This window comes from Nomia melanderi, chromosome 3 (genome assembly GCF_051020985.1).
Source record: "Nomia melanderi isolate GNS246 chromosome 3, iyNomMela1, whole genome shotgun sequence".
NCBI classification, from domain to species: Eukaryota; Metazoa; Arthropoda; class Insecta; order Hymenoptera; family Halictidae; genus Nomia; species Nomia melanderi.
Window position 1 is genome coordinate 3,132,912 of NC_135001.1, and position 16,291 is coordinate 3,149,202.

Here is a 16,291-nt window from a genome sequence, read left to right on the forward strand (position 1 = left end):
CTAACGCAACTACAACTTCCGCTCAGCGCCTCGAACGCAAAACCATACATTGTAATCGTAAACTTCTTTGTCGCCATGTATTTGCCAACGAACGATGATTTATTAATTATTACATTTTTCTTTCTCTTGTCTCCATTTTATATTAATATTATTTAGAGAGCAATAATTATTAACGATGATACGCTACGAATGATAACGATATTTCTTTCTAGATAATTTGTTTTTGCTTTTATTCTTATTATCCTCGCGACGACAATACGCATGCATGCAGACACTGTAGAGTAATATACACCGTACACGTACACCGAGAGAGACGGGAAACGGGAGTGAGAGCGAGAAAAAATGAGGAAGAGGGAGAGAGAGATAGAGATAGAGAGAGAAAGAGAGATAGAGTGAGAGAGAGGGTGAGAAAGAGAAAAAAATGCGAGAAAGAGACATGTGAAAAATAAAACATAGCGCCGTGAACGCAACCGTATGTACGCGTTGTCGTTCGCCGAGAATACGAAACAATATATCGGTCGCGAGAACGGGCGTCGCACGTTATGAAAACAGCCGCCATTACGCGCGGATAACAAAATGGCGAGGAGAACACAGTGATGCGTCGCCATTTATTGGCTTCGTTGTATCGCGCGAGAAAAGTCGCTTGCTTGTGAAATTTTTTTGTGGAACGACCGGTCTGTCCTTCGCGCGCGATCAGCATCTGCCATTTTTTCGGCTGCCGTCAGATGGCACCTATTCAGATTCGATTTCTTACAGCGGCGTTGGTAGAACACTTCGAACGGTGATGCTCGTGTCCCAAACGACGGGCCGGTCGTTCGCCTCCTATTTTCTACCACTGTGCTTCCTTTTTCATTTCTTTGTACACGTATCGTTTCGACTTTTCGAACATTCCAAAATGCTTGTTTCCCTCCTTTTTTTTTGTCAATTTGTAGAGAGCCTTGTATTCGATTTAGAGCAAAATAAAGTCTAGAAAGGCAAGTACACCGCGTTGTGTTTCCTGTACTTCGGCGTTTACCCCTGTTTCTTACTCGTGGCATTGCAGCTGGGAACACGCGAGACTGACGAAGACGCCTGGGAAGAAACCTAAGGCAGACAGGAAGGATGCAGATCGCTCTGTCACAAGGAACTTCGGTTGGTATGATCGGCAACGTTTCTTTATACTGACCAGCTTCGTTTTTCGCAGGTGTTCCGGTTCGATTGTCCGAGAAGATCACCGCAAAGAAGAGGATCTTCTGCGTTTGACGAGGATTTTCTTGGGAAGAGTCGTTTAGCCTCTCGATGATGGTGAGAACATCCGTTTTTGTACGACAGTAACGGAAGTTCTATTACAGAGAATGTTGTGCACTGTAATTTTATTTCTACCTTGATTACATTGTCCAGCATTGTTTTAAAAACAATACTAAAAGAGTACTAAGTATTATTACTTCATCTTCTAAAATCAGACCTCAAGAATAAACCACCTTAGGTTCCAGCATCAAGTGGTCGAGTGATCCAACTAATACGAAGGTTAAACGCGTTCCAACCTTGTCATTAACGCAACAATATTTTAAGTTCCAGGTCACCAGCGGCCCAAAGCGATCATCTCCTCACCGCCAGGCACGCAGGGCGCAAGTCAGGAGGTACACATAACAAACAAAAAGAACGTCAAAGAGAATAATGAAACTCCACCGACAATTCACGTCTGCAAGAATTGCATCATTAACGATCACACCCGCGCCAAAGCCTTCGATCCCGGGAGCGATCTCCTCCGGCGTAGGACGGCCATTGAGGGGATCCTCCTCGAGTAGAATCACCAAATAACAAAACCTCGCCCCTGCCAACCCTTCGAACCCCTTATTGAGAACGTGATCGTCCACCCGTTGATCCCGAGAATCCCGATGACATGCTCGTTGTTGCTAAAGCTTGAGAACTTGAATGTTTTTTTTCTTTTTTATCGCATGGCCCGCGCCGTTGTAAAGAGCAACCGTGTACAAAAAGATACAACAAAAAAAATATATACAAGCCGAACAAAAGAAACCGCGTAGAGAAAAGGCGGCCAGAGCATGTGGAACCACTAATCGACCCGGTCGAAACCTCTGTTTCCGATTGTTTGCAGGTTTCTTCGCGAGCCTCGGCTGGAACTCGGACGGAACCAGGCGCGTGTCGCGCTCGTCCGCCGGCGAGGTGCCAGCACCGCTGACGCCGCAGCGGCGCGCCAGACTTCACTGTCCATCTCGTCACGGTGGACGCAACAGCAGCAGCAGCAGCAGCAACAACAATAACAACAACAATAACAACAACAACAACAATAACAACAACAACAACAATAGGCCGATCATCAGCGGATCCGGCCACGACCGCCGGCACAATTGCTCCCGTTGTGGGAAGAGCTACAAGAACGCGTACATACTGAAGAGACACCTACTCTACGAGTGCGGCAAGGCGCCCTCGTTCAACTGTCCCCATTGCGCGTTCAGCTCCAAGTACGAGAGGAACTTGAAGGCGCACATCAACCATCGCCACGTGACCGCCCAGCCGCCACAGTCCACCACGCCCGTGAACCAGAGAGCCTGAAGGAAGAGGATCGCTACCGCCTCCGGAGCCAGACACAGGCGAGCTAGGTTCAGAACGAACAGGGAATCGGGGAAACGTTAGATCGCGTTGCGCTTTTGTTCCCGGGTCTTTAACCCCAGACTGCTGTACCAGATCTCCTTGCCTTATGATTGCTTTAACGATCCACTTAGATTTTCGTGGTGAATTTCTTGCCCAGGAGTTTAACGGACTGCGGGTTTTCGTTTAGTTTTATTTGAATTTCGCGGACGATCCGTTGAAGGGTGTTCGATTCTTCTGGTGTTGTTTCTGGAAGTGGAAGGTGAAATGAGAATACTGGCTGAGCTATTTGTTTTGTACAGGGTGTTCGGTGATAGGCGAGAGAAAGTTTAAGGACTGATCCTGTATATGTGTATATGATGATCGGGGGTAAGAAAATTGCGATGTCAGTGTCGCTTTCGAGTTTTCAAGGGTTAGAAATCTGGTTGGATTCTAACTTATTAACTTGAGAACGAGAACAACGGCGCAACTTCTTTACTTCCACTCTGTAAATTTAAAGATTTTAATTTAAACACTCTGTATAAAGTTATCCTATCGGTAGTCCATTGAATCTCGCTCAGCGTGCAACGGGTAATACTCATGTGTATTGAATTCGATTTCAAATTTTCGCTACTAGTCTCTCTTATTATAAAGCAGGGGGTTAAACAGTGAACAATTAGACATGATTTACTGTAAGGAGAATCTACAATTCTTGAGTTTATGAGTTGTTAGAGGTGACCCGTGGGTTCCTTTTATACCAAATACAAAGATTTAAGTTAGCGTAAGCGTTAGAACATACGAAGATCATTTTGAATGCTCTCTGAAAGCATCGGAAAAGTGTTCACACCAGGTGAGGATTAAAAAAGGGTATCTGGGCTTCGTAACCAAGGGAAAAATTAGTCACATAATTGTTTTAGTGTTCGATGTATTAGCTCACGCTCTTAACTTTTGTGAACAGTGAAGGAGGCATTCTTTTGTTATCAAAAACATGAAACACCGAAGTAAACAGAGCGTACGCTAATCTGTGGAAGGCAACTTTCTCTCGTTTCGAGTTAGGGAACGCCAGTTTTCGAGATTTCTTTCCAATCGGTGCGCGGCACGCATGTTTGGATCTCCTCGAGGTGTTAATTGTTACGATTCTGTTGACAGTAATTTAATCGCGATTTTCTTTACGATTATTCGTTTCTCTTGGTTTTTCATCGTCTATTGAGGTTTCAGTTGTTTGTCGGAGCGGCGAGAGCCGCGTGTTCCTGATCGACGCGATTCGACACAGCCGCATACACATGTGACAATACATTTCCGTCATGCGAAGTCGTTTGAATCCACTCCGCTTTATCTACGCGTTAAAACGCAGCGATGAGGATTAGAGAGTAATCTCCGGCGCGCAAGAACCTGTACAATGTTCGAAACGTCGCGCCGCCGTGGCACGATGCCGTTGTTGGTTCCCGTTTAACCATGTATAAAAAGAAAGAGGGAATGATGTAAAATGTATTGTTGAATATTTTAGGAGGCTCGGGGAGAACGCCGGAAACGCAGACCGCTGAAAAGATTAAAACGCAACGTTGGAATTATTAGCATCTTTTACACCGCCGATCGATACATGATTTCATTGCCAATTCTAATTGCTTTCGCGCTTTCCTGGTTGGTAATTGCGTTCATAGTAAAGTAAGAAACTGATCATCTTTAAACGTTATTTATTATCAAACGAACTTTTTATCTGAACATTCGTTTTATCGAAATTCAAGTAACCTGTGGTCTAGTGTTCTCATTTTCTGTATCAAAATTGAACAGTCCGAATAACACTCGATGTTCTACAGAAGAAGAACATTTAGAAGAATGTTGTTTAACCATTATCAACCACGAAGGTGTCAAACAGCAAGACAACGCTTTTCCGGGATCTCTTCGAGGCTTTGGCAGGTAATTAAATCGCCCAATTATTTTTGTACTAATTATAAGTGGAAGATAGACGTTTCGCAACAGGAATTCCATCAGATCCAACCCGATGATCATGGTCGAGTACAGTACGAAAGATTGTTAACCGATTCATGGGCCACGATGATCTAGTTGGACTCGTACCGGATGTCCTGGCACGATCGAGATGGGGGACGCCTCGATTCTCATGGTGAGACGAGTCTATGTTCTCGGTGCAACGAAAAATCTCCGACAGTAGTAGCAACCCGGTTTCTAGCTCTCTAGTATTAGTTTAAGTGACGTTCAGAGAATCTAGTCAGGCAAGCATCCTCGTTCGTGGCCATTCCTCCCGCGCGCTCACCGCTGAGACCGGAAGTAACGTTGACAGGCAAGGTACGGTGAACTGGAAAAAATTAATATTCTGAAAATTGATACTGCCAGTGAAACGTTGTCGCCAGTAAGACATTTTACTGACACGAATCTTTGAAGTGAGGATAACCAAAGTAGAATTTTAAAGAGTTGTAACTCTAGTAGCTTTTTAGTTACTTCTAGTTCCTTTGAAGTGTTCAGTTAGTAATTCTTTCTTGTTATTACAAAATTTGTATTATAAGATATGTTGCAATATGGATTTCGTGTAAAATGGTTTCAAGGTCTAACAACGATTCTTCGATTCTTTCAGCGTTTTATATCTTTATTGAATATAGTTATTATTAGCTGCCTTTTTAACGCGTTCCGACGCGCGAGATTTAATGAAACGAACATTTCGGCGGTCGGTCGCACGGGAACGTATGCTGCGTCACCTTTGTCGGAGATTGCGGATAGTTTGAGGATCGACGAAGTGATCGAACGAATTCGAACGTGTAAATAGAGGAAAAAATGAAGAACACGATGCAAATTCCGGAAGAACATTGCGGATTATTTGTGTAACAAGAGATTGTTCTCGTGTTCGTTCGATCGACTTCGGTGTGGTTCCTTTCGTCTGAAGTAGAGTCGTCTAGTTTAGAGAAAGGCCTAAGTGGGCCAGTAACCTAATATAGAATACCCAAGATAGAGAGTATATTTGAATCAAAAAAATATATATATATATATATATTATATATGAATATATATAATAGATTATACGTATATACATAGACATATACATATTGCATAGTAACTTTACAGCGATTGTAAATTGTGAAACGTATACAGCGCGGTTGAAATAGAAACATGTCTTTCCACAGCAGCTTGGCCGGCTCGTCGGAGCTGTCGGGTTCGAAATGTTTGTCGCGCAGGGATCACTGTGATAATGTTGACTATTTATACGGATGAACGAAGGTGATCTTCGGCAACGCCATTTTTAGTTCGCCTGGGAATAGAATATTGGCTGGACACGTGGCAAAAGTTATATTATTGAATTGTTGCACGCGGGCGCTATATTCACGAATGAAAAAGAAACATAGATAACCGATTATGCATTACACTAGAGACTACATTCTTTTATCTACCATACGATGGTCATTTTGTCAATCAACATTTGGTTAAACAATGTTTTCCGTTCAGCCGAAAGTACTAATCTTGACAATAGTTAATACGTCGTAAAGTATTAAGCAAGATAAGATTGATAAGAAAAGTTTAATATAATTTGCGGCTCCGCGCGCAATGATCAATGCATTCTTCACGAGAAATGTTGGTCCCGCGATGTTTCCTCATCGTCGGGGACAAAAGGAGACACATTGCGATCCTCGCGGCAAATTTCTCTACACGAGCTTCCTTCGAAATCCAACGAATTCGAGAAGAATCCTCGACCAAGGACCAAAGACTCGACAAAGAATTACTCCGTGACAGAATTCTAGTCAAAACCCGAACGCCGACGGCGATCCGCGTGCCGAGCAAGCGCGAACCAGCGAAGAAGCGTATCGACGGATACCATAGAGGCGTTGAATCTCGTATTTAACCTGTAGAACTTAGGCGATTTTACCGAAACGAAAATGGGGGAAAAAGCAGAAAAAAAAGGATCTTTCCATGTTTCTCTATCTTCCTCTCTTTTTCTCCGTCTCGCTCTGTCTCCCTGGACACACCTTGGAGTCCAACCACTCCGGCGAGACTTTCGCTTAACCCTTTAACCTTTAAGAGTCTTCGATCTTTAAATCTTGAGAATTGTTCGATCGCATCTAAGCTAGACGTAGATTGTTGGTAACGACGGTCGGCCGCTTTTTTCCTTCGGCGATCGTCGATATGATATCTCTCGACTATTCTCTCACTCGACTTACCCGTCTTTCGTGTCAGAAATTCACGATCATCTCGTCAATCCGTTACCCGCCGCGATTGCGGGTTCTTCGATCGATCGACCAGACCTCCGCGAGTCTTTTCAACGAAAACTTCGATCGCCCCGAGGAAACGGATCGACGAGGTATTCGGGACTAACTGTGAACCTCTCAGCTTCTACGTGCTCGTCCTCGTTGATCTCGAATTACTTTAACACGTTGACGGTCATACCGGTGCCTCTGCACATTCTCACAGTGCCAAACTCTTCTGCTTTCCGACTAAACGTTTTATATATTTATAGTGCCAAGGTGAAGTGAACTTATTTCTTTCCTAGCTGTAGACCCGGGAAGAAAGGAATTCGTTATGAAGAATATTAAATCGAAACATCTAAGTTATTACATGTTTGAATATTGCTTGTATTTATTTAGATTTCCATTAACAGGGAACGAACCGTACGCTTAACTTTCGAATGACGAATATCGGCGTATTAGAAGCTTGTAGAATCTTTTCCGGAGAGAAATAAATCATTTGATCACGCGCCAAGGAGTACAATAGGCGTTGTTACCGAATGTTTTTATATTCGCAAAGAATTGAAAAGGTCGTTTAACCCCTTGACCTATAATACCGTGTCAGACTCGTGACGAAAATTTTCAACTGGAATTGAGAGATTTAAATGTTACTTATTGCTTTTAAATATAAATTAAATATTACCTTTCTATCATCAATCGTTACCCTCTGAAGTAAACGTACACGTGTAACATGAAAATTGTTTCTTTTTCTAATAAATTATTAACGATGAAATAGGTGTATCGATCATAGTTATGAAAGAAATCATAGGACAAGGGGCTAATAACGTGTCTATAGCGAAACAGAATATTCCATAATAGTTCTGTCGCATAGTGAACAGGGTTTGTAAATGGCGCAGCGGTCAACGTGTTAATAAAAACGAAAAAAAAAGCAAAATATACATACCGCGACGAACTTAGGACCGAATGGCGGTATAGGGACCGGACGCCAGCCTCTTCCGTTTCTTCGCGAGCTTCTTTGTGCCAAAGAATTCGATGCCACTTTTGTAAAGGCGACTACCGAGTCGACTCCATGTGCCTAAAATGTGATCCGAGTCGCTACTGTTATCAGTGTGAACTGAATGTTATTGTTATATCGATGTCGCGTTTTTCATATACGTTTTTCTCGAACCGCAAAATTATTTTTAGACCGCAGATCTTTAGCGTCGCCGACGAGGCACACAGATAGAGAGTGAGGAGGGACACGTGTATACACTCATACACACACGCGAACACACGAAAAAACACATACGAGGTAAAGGAAAGAAACTTCACCGTTGTTCGATCGGTCCGACGTCGACGGCCACGCGCCCACGGTTTTTCAGGTCGACTCCGCGAGAACCGCGAAGGGGAACAGAACGTGTCTTCCAACGAGGAGGAAATAAATGATAAGGCCACTTTCGCGCGACGATACACGTATCGCGACACTCGTATTGATGGTTATTTATTTGACATTAACCCTTTACACTCTGAATTTCTTCTGCATTTTTTCCTCGATAACTCTGTATTATTACGATATTTTGTTTGAAATGCATTTTAAAAAATAGTAGTTTGTAGAGGGCAGTGTAAACGATTCTTCTTATTAATAATATTGAAAATAACATAATATAATCTATTTTAAAAATATCTTGGCAAAGAAGCACACGTGTGAATAAAACGAATTTTTTTCGTATAACATTAATATCAATTCCTATAATTTCCGATTACTCAGTTTTTCAGTTCTCGCCGTTTCTTTTATTTCTATTTTCGCTAGAAAACATTTATTGTGTTACTTCTTTTTGTTAAAAGACGAGTTGTAGATAAGGGAACAAAAGAGGTACTGAGCTTTGATAAGTCGATTTAATGTTGAAGGCAAAAGATCTCAACATCTCAAAAGAGTTGTTATAGTTTCTCCATATCAGGTTTTGAAGTAAAAGAGGATTAATAAACGAATATGCGGCTAACAAAGGTTTTGTTTGATAATTACGCAAACAGCCAGTACATTCTATACAGTGACAGCTAAAACACCTGGAGTTATATTCAAACGTAATTCTCGGATTGTACAGGCTGAGCTTCGTGTAAACTCGTAAATATTTCGATTGATCGAACCTTCACACGCGTACTCGTATCACGACACGTGTGTCGTCGTGTGAAAGTTATCTAACAGATTACAAAAGGGAAACGAACGAGAAAAAAAAGAGAAGAAAACGAAAAAAGCGACGACGAGCATTCGCGGGAAAGAAGGGACGCGAATAATCGCGTCTGCCGATTTCCTTCCGTTTAAAAAGGTTCGACGAATGGTCCGGATTTATAGCACGCGGATAAAGAAGGGTAGACAGATGCGCAAAGACTGAAACACAAAACGTACTCGTACGAAGTGAGAGGTATACATTTATTAAAGGGTGTTTAACGCCGCCCGGCGGCGAGTAGAGCGAACGGAAGTCGGCCGTCGTCGACTTCCGGCCGCGACGTAGGATGTTACATTAGAGGGAGAATGGGTTGAAGGAAATTGTGACGATGCTGGGAAATGGTTCCGTCGAGATCATTCGATGCGACGATTCTTAACGAGAATTCCATTGAATCTTATGACTAGATTATGGACCTTCAGGCCTGACATAAATCTACAATTGAAATTCGAACGAAATATAGCTACGTTGAATTAAAAGCTCAGTCACATCTCATAGAAGAGAATTTAAGCAATTGAAAATGTTACTGAAGCTGGAAGACCACGATTTGCAATGCACAAGGACGATTTTATCATGAATTTTCGAACAGAGAGTGTTACGTTGTAATAACTGTGTTTATTCTTTATATTCACTGGTAATTCTGCATTGTACGTCAAGAATAAAGCGTCACCGTATAAATGTTAATCTAATTTTCTTTATCGTTAATGGTTATCGAAAAGGTCCATCGAGTAATGTCGACCGAACCGGTTTTTTGGCGCGCTTCCGTTAATTTTGCAACCTTTGTGCCAATATAAATGAGGCTAGCATGCAATACTCGAGTCGCCATTCGCGACTGCGGACGGCTGCACATCGGATGCCTATAGAATTATTTTCAAGCCACTTTATACGTAAGACATGCGGCTCGTTGTGCGCGGTTGCGTGGACGATAATATCTAGAATGGTTTTTGTTACATTTTATGTGACATTTATCTCTGATATTTTTGTTAATTCAAAGTGAAGCTCGGCTTAACGAGAAGTAACAGTCAAAGCAATTCCTCGAACGTTACAGTTTGAAAGAATTAGATTTTTCGGATGACATTCTCATTGTAATGCTAAAACTCAGCGAAACTCCGGAGCGTGAACGGACATTTCTAGGGAAACATGCATTTGTTTCTCGACGAACTTTTGGGGATCATTAAAGAATCGTAAATATTGCGTCTACGTAAACGCGCACACGGAAGCAGCGCGACACCCACGTAGTACCATGTATGTAAATAAAAAATATCGATTATAATGTGCGTTGTCTGACGTAGAAACCCGGCGATTTTCGAATCGTCGCAAGAAAAATGAGGAACGGACGAAACCCGGACGCTCGATTACACGGGGATACCTCTTGCTTTCAAAGAGATCGATGATAATAATTAGCACGTAAGCGTTCGAGACGTTTCATTTTTTTGTCTCTCTCCATTGCGGAGGGCTTCTCCGAGGCGCGGGCAACGATTACAGGTGTCGGATGAGAGGAGTAATATTATTAACACAAGAGTGAACCGGAGAGAACGAAAAAACGAAAAAGGGGGAAAAAAATATCAGAATGCAAAAAAATTACAATTGCATAATATTTATTGTTCGTTCAGGTAAACCACGTGTGAAAAAATATACAAGTATACAGTTAACGGAAAGATCGGAGGGGGTGGCGATTTCAACGAGAGTCGCGCGAGTGTCGACAGCCGACACGAGCGTTGCATATACGATATATTCTTTATGATTTATGATTTTCTGCGAACTTCAAATTACGATTACCATTGTGAGTGTATCACTGATAACCATTGTGTTAGCGAGGGTACTCGACGAAATAATAAAGAATTGAATTTAATTATTCGGCAACGATCTCTTCTCCTCGAACTTCGTCGCTCACCGTTATTTCTTAAATATTCTTTTTCTAACCATCAAACTACAAGGTGTTTCAGTATCGACGACACGATGTAACGAGTCGACTCTATGCAAAAAGAAGAAGATAAATGTAGCAAGTTGACTCTGTCTAACAGAAACAAGTGGAAACTGTCGAATGAAGCTTCTTCGCGAGAAGCTTGGTTTTCGAGAAAATTCAATTTGAAGATTTTTGAGTGGAAGTGCACTTGTGCTGACGCTCGAGAGGTGAAGCGAGGGAAGTTCCCATGCATCCTATTGAACAACGGTGAGTGCACTCCAGTGCACGCGTACTTAGATTGTCTTCAACACGCTAATTTTCTGTAAACAAGACTTCACAAAGAAAAATCATTCTACATTCTCCACTGATCTTTTCACGTGAAATTTCTACTTTTCTCCTACGTTTTCAATTTTCGTTTAATTCATTCTGAGACAGCTTGTTTAATCGTCTTGTGTTTTAAAAGAATTTGTTTTGTGCGTGTTATCTAGATCGTATCGTGAACCTTACTGGAAGCTTGTGGGATTGTCGAGAAGTGTTGCAAGCGAGTAACTAATTTTCCATGGTACTGACGCCGTCTCCGTTTTTTCTTTTTCAGATTGCTTCGTCTGCCAGTGTGGACGCTGCTACGACGACAAGATTCCAACGATGAAGGAACGAGCGTGGCACGGAGTGACGCTGTCAAAATTGCACACGAGAACGAGCAATCTGTACACGCCGCGAAAGAGAATTGCATCCAATAAAAGAAAGGATCTCGAAAAAGATTGTCGACTGTTTTTTGTATTCTTTTGTCTTTTAGTACACACTTACAAGGAGAGAATAGATGTTCTCGACAAGTCGAGAGGCGTGCAATTAATGTCCCAAGCATGCGAATGATCTGTTGAGATTGTTGAAAAGCAAGAACCTCGTGTTACCAATTTATATTAACAAGCCTTCTTCCCGAATTAAAACCTTCCTTGTTTTCGAATCTAGTTCGCGAGAAAGTTTCACTACGTTTTCTTCGAAATTCTTTTACATATTATCTGCAAACTGTAATCATTATAAAGTATCAAGTGCATAGAATCATTTAGAATAGTATAGAATCATTCTTCTACATTAATACGATTATTATGTTGTTCCTTCAACTGTAACTTGTCTAAATATAAACTCGGTTCTCCAAATAACTGCAATAATAATTTTGTATCCTGGTATAATGTGCTTCTATATGCAGGATGGATCAGGACTTACGGTACAATTGGGTAAACCATTACTTTCCATTGAGAGTAAATTAGATTAAAATTCTTTCACTTTCATGTTTCGTGCCGAAGATAATCGACTTAGATACATCACTTGCCATGCATACATCCGCCAGAAGAGAAGCCTATAGTATGCACGCCAAACAATGTTCACGTCGATTGTCTCAAAAAAAAAAAAAAAGAAAAACGAAATAACCAAGTGAGAAAATTGTTTTAAATATCATATAATCCTTCGACCAGTGTACCACTAGTTTCGGCCCACTCGATATACGGGAAGAGCCTCCCAACTTCGCCGCATTGAACTACTTGTAAATCGTTTATCACACGAGAAAATCTTCAACCCGAACATTCTACGTGTTCCACGTGAGAACCTGTTTCCATATGACTATCTACAAATCAGTTCAATGTGGCGAAGTTCAAGTGACCATTTAAACAAAAACGCCTCGGTTTGCTACCGAGGGCATTAGATTCCAAAAAAGAACCAATTCACCGTAAATCTAACGAAACCATCCACGCCTATCCCGTAAATGTAAATCCTGTTAAAGAAGAAAGAAGACAATGCGTGTCAGGTGATTACGTGAACAGTGTACACCTCGACGATAGACGGTGTTTAACAGTGCCAAACGATTTCTGTTTTCAGACGGGTTGCGCCTGTTTCACCTGAAGGATGAAAGGTACCCCCTGGAGGACTACGAGCTGTCGCCCACGCTCTCCGTGAACGTGAAGAAGCACGTGTGCAACTGCGGGAAGATCTACAGCCAGAAAAGCTCCCTGGACCGGCATCAGCGTTACGAATGCGGCAAACCGCCCCAGTACATTTGCAGCATCTGCGACAAGGGGTTCAAGCAGAAGGCGAACTTCAAACGCCACAACTTCACCATCCACAGGCGCATCTTCCTCCTCGATCCGTGAACACGCGAGGCAGCCGCCGACAACCACGAAGAGCCTTCATCACCGGAAGACACCGTTCCAATCGCGTCCTTAATGCAGCAACTTGTGGAAGAAATTCTGAATCTACACGCGACTTAAAAATTGATTCACGTTATCCATCGGGCCGTCGTTGCCGGGGATCCCCGGTTTCAACCCCCGCGCACGGTGTTCCAGTGAAACGTTTACTTTTGATATCACTTGATCGTAGGCTAAGATTATGCTTAATGCGTACTCGAAGGAACCGGCGTCCTGAAGAATTCGAGACAGTCAGACACGTAGAGCAGACCGACGCGAATAGAATTATTGTTTGTTTGACAGTAAATGAAGAAGAATATTTTCGATATTTTATTAAACGGTTGTCTATCTTAGATAGTAATGATTTTTAGTCATCTGTTTGTCTTGCATAGTTCGCGGCATGTGAAATTTCGGTTGGATGCTTACCTCGGTCTGATCCGCATCGACTTTAGATGCAACAGTGCCTATATGTGCGATTGCGTAATGTATAGTAGCGATCGCTCGTCGTAAAAAGGAGTTATTACAGGAATTGTGGAGAATGTATGCATTAGATGCGTATCCTCGGATGTTTGATCGTTGGAACACCAACTTGTCCAAACACACATCGAGTGTAACTGCTGCCTTGCTCGGTCGCGTTTAGTTAACGGTTAATACTTAAGGACTATTGTTTCTTAATTTATTTTATTAAGTGTATAGTAACGTGGAATTTATTTTTACGATCTTTTTTTATGGTAGATATAGCAGTGGTAGGATGGTTTCCGGGAGAGCGTTCCCGGTGCGCGGGGGTTGATTTTAGGGTGTTCATTCGCTTTTTCGTCTGTCAGGGTTTCGTTGGTGTGTCGTCGGGCTGTGACGTTGCCGGGAAATGTGAAAATTGAACTTTGTTGGGCGTTTGGTGTTTGATGACTGATCTTCGGGACGAAAAAGTTCCGGCATTTTGCGTTGGGCGCACGCCTCGTGTAACATGAAGGTTAGGTAACTCGTTAGAATGTTTTTCTGTAAAGATTTTGTTTTTAATTCGAATACGTTGTCGTATTCGTTGACGTGTTGAAAAATATTTTCCTTTAATGGAAGGCTGTAATTATACAAGTGATACTAACGTTCCTTCGATGAGAAATTGCAAGATGTTTTTATTTTCTTTTCCGAGATAAGTAGCAATTTCTAATGACAAAATTTCGAGTCTAAGAGATAAGTCGATCAGATGTATATTTTTACACGCCGGACTTGAAAAAGTGATTTTACACGCTTGGATCTTGAGAACTAAGTTCGTCAGTTGATAACCGAAGCTTGTTGGACTAACGAACATCGCCGAAGGAGAAAGTAAATTTATGGAAACCGTTACACGAGGTGCACATTAAAATTTGTCGAAGGTCGCATTTTCACAGACTGATTTAAACGGGCCAGCGTCAGATTGGTATCGTTATTAAGCTTCCTTGGGGGAGAACGTAACTTTAAAATCGACTGATTCTTGTTAAAGTTTTTGTTAAGTTGTAAATGTTTATTATGGATAATCGACGGGGCAATGTAAACGAAATTTCTAGCAAACTTCAAGGAAGATGGATCTGACCTCGAAAGTCTACGAAGAAAAATCCAACATGAAGAGGAAAACAAAATTCTAAACGTATTCTTCTATTTTGAAATTAACATTCGAGTATTCTAACTTTTATTTTCGCACACGTGAGGCCGCTGTTTTTTTTAGTAGACCAGCAGAAGTTACATTCCGATAAAAGTGATCAAAATATCAGCCGTTGTCTCCAAACAAGGTTGTGTTCTTCCATATATTCGTCCTTCGAAGAGATCGTCGGCCGAAGGGACGAGCGAGGGTTGCCTGACGGACAGCGTGAATCAAACTATTGCACTATTCGCTTTCTTTACGTACACGTATAGCTTCACGCCGTATTTAGCCAGTTTTTCATTTACGTACAGTCCAGTATGCTACTTTTTATCGACGTTCCTCACCTAGTTAAATAGTTAAGCGATTAATAAGCGATAAGGCTTGGCAACCTCGCGAAAGTTTCTCACTGATCAACTCTTTAGAAAACAAACATGTGTGTCTTCACCATACTTGGAGCTTTTTTTTTTCTTTGTTTGTTGCGTGATTAGCAAGGGAATCGTTCGAAAACGGGGAGAAGGAAGCGCGACGCGGCTTCACGGGGGTAGGGAGGGCGGGACACGGGGTGGGGGATCTAAACTATTTTCATTGTGATATTGCGTGATGATTTAAAAATAAAGACAAAAACGGGAGGAAGAATAAAAGACGAAAAAAAGACAAAAAGGGGGATAATGAAAGAAAGTACGATAAACGTTCGATAAATAAGGCAATGGGTAGGAAGGAGAAATTACGATACACGATTGGTTTAAGAAATTTCATTCTGTAAGCGATATTCTGTGATGCGTTGACTAATTGTTATCCTTAAAGAGGTAATGTTGATATTAATGACATGTTCGCCGAGGCCTTGGTTATACGTAATCTAGTTTTGCAACGCGTAACTGTAGTTTAATTATAATTTTATTATAACTATCGAAGTACGCGGTAATAAAATTGTAATTGCAAGGGCAGAAAAAGTGAACAGTGTTGCTGACATCCCTCGAACTCACACGCGCGACCCTCAAGATGGCCGCCGCCGAGTGTCCTCCAACATCAGGAAGATCACGTCTGCCGACAAATCCAACCACTGAAGATCTATTTCAATTAATTTAATTCAACCAACGTTTCTCTAAGCAACCTTCGATTCGATCATTTTTTTTGACAACTTCTCTTGTCTGTTTTTCTACTCGTAATAATGATTTACTTTAAGTCGCAGCTTCCTTACATTAAATATATCTCTCACTGCCATATTGCCCACTAGAGATCTCAGTAGTTGCTCGAACTGATTTTGTTTGGAATTATCATATATCGTCCAATTAATAACACGTTCTGAAGAAGTATTATCTCGCTACCGAAGACATAACGATTCCCGCAAATGCCAGTTCCCTGGCCCACCGAATTAATCGTCTTCCGATTCTGTTTACAGGTCAGATCAGGTTCCCGAGAAGCTCTGGCAGGAACACACTGGATTTCCAGAAGCCGTATCCGTGCGTAAAGTGCGGCCGCTCCTACAGGAACAAAGGCACGCTGAACCGTCATCTCCGCGAGGAATGCGGCAAAATGCCGGGACACTTATGCTGCTACTGCCAGAAGGCGTTCAAACAACGCTCGAACTACCAGCGACACATGTGGACGGTTCATGAATACATCATGACACAGTGCCT

The 16,291-nt window shown here is 42.0% G+C and overlaps 1 protein-coding gene across 1 annotated transcript; it reads left to right on the plus strand.

Moving 5' to 3' along the window:
• Positions 1-725: 725 nt before the first annotated feature.
• Positions 726-10,903, plus strand: LOC143174338 (uncharacterized). Its single transcript, XM_076365667.1, has 3 exons — positions 726-781; positions 1,558-1,619; positions 2,096-10,903. Exons 1-3 carry the CDS (start codon positions 726-728, stop codon positions 2,551-2,553), a joined length of 576 nt encoding a protein of 191 aa, XP_076221782.1. The 3' UTR covers positions 2,554-10,903.
• Positions 10,904-16,291: the final 5,388 nt, after the last annotated feature.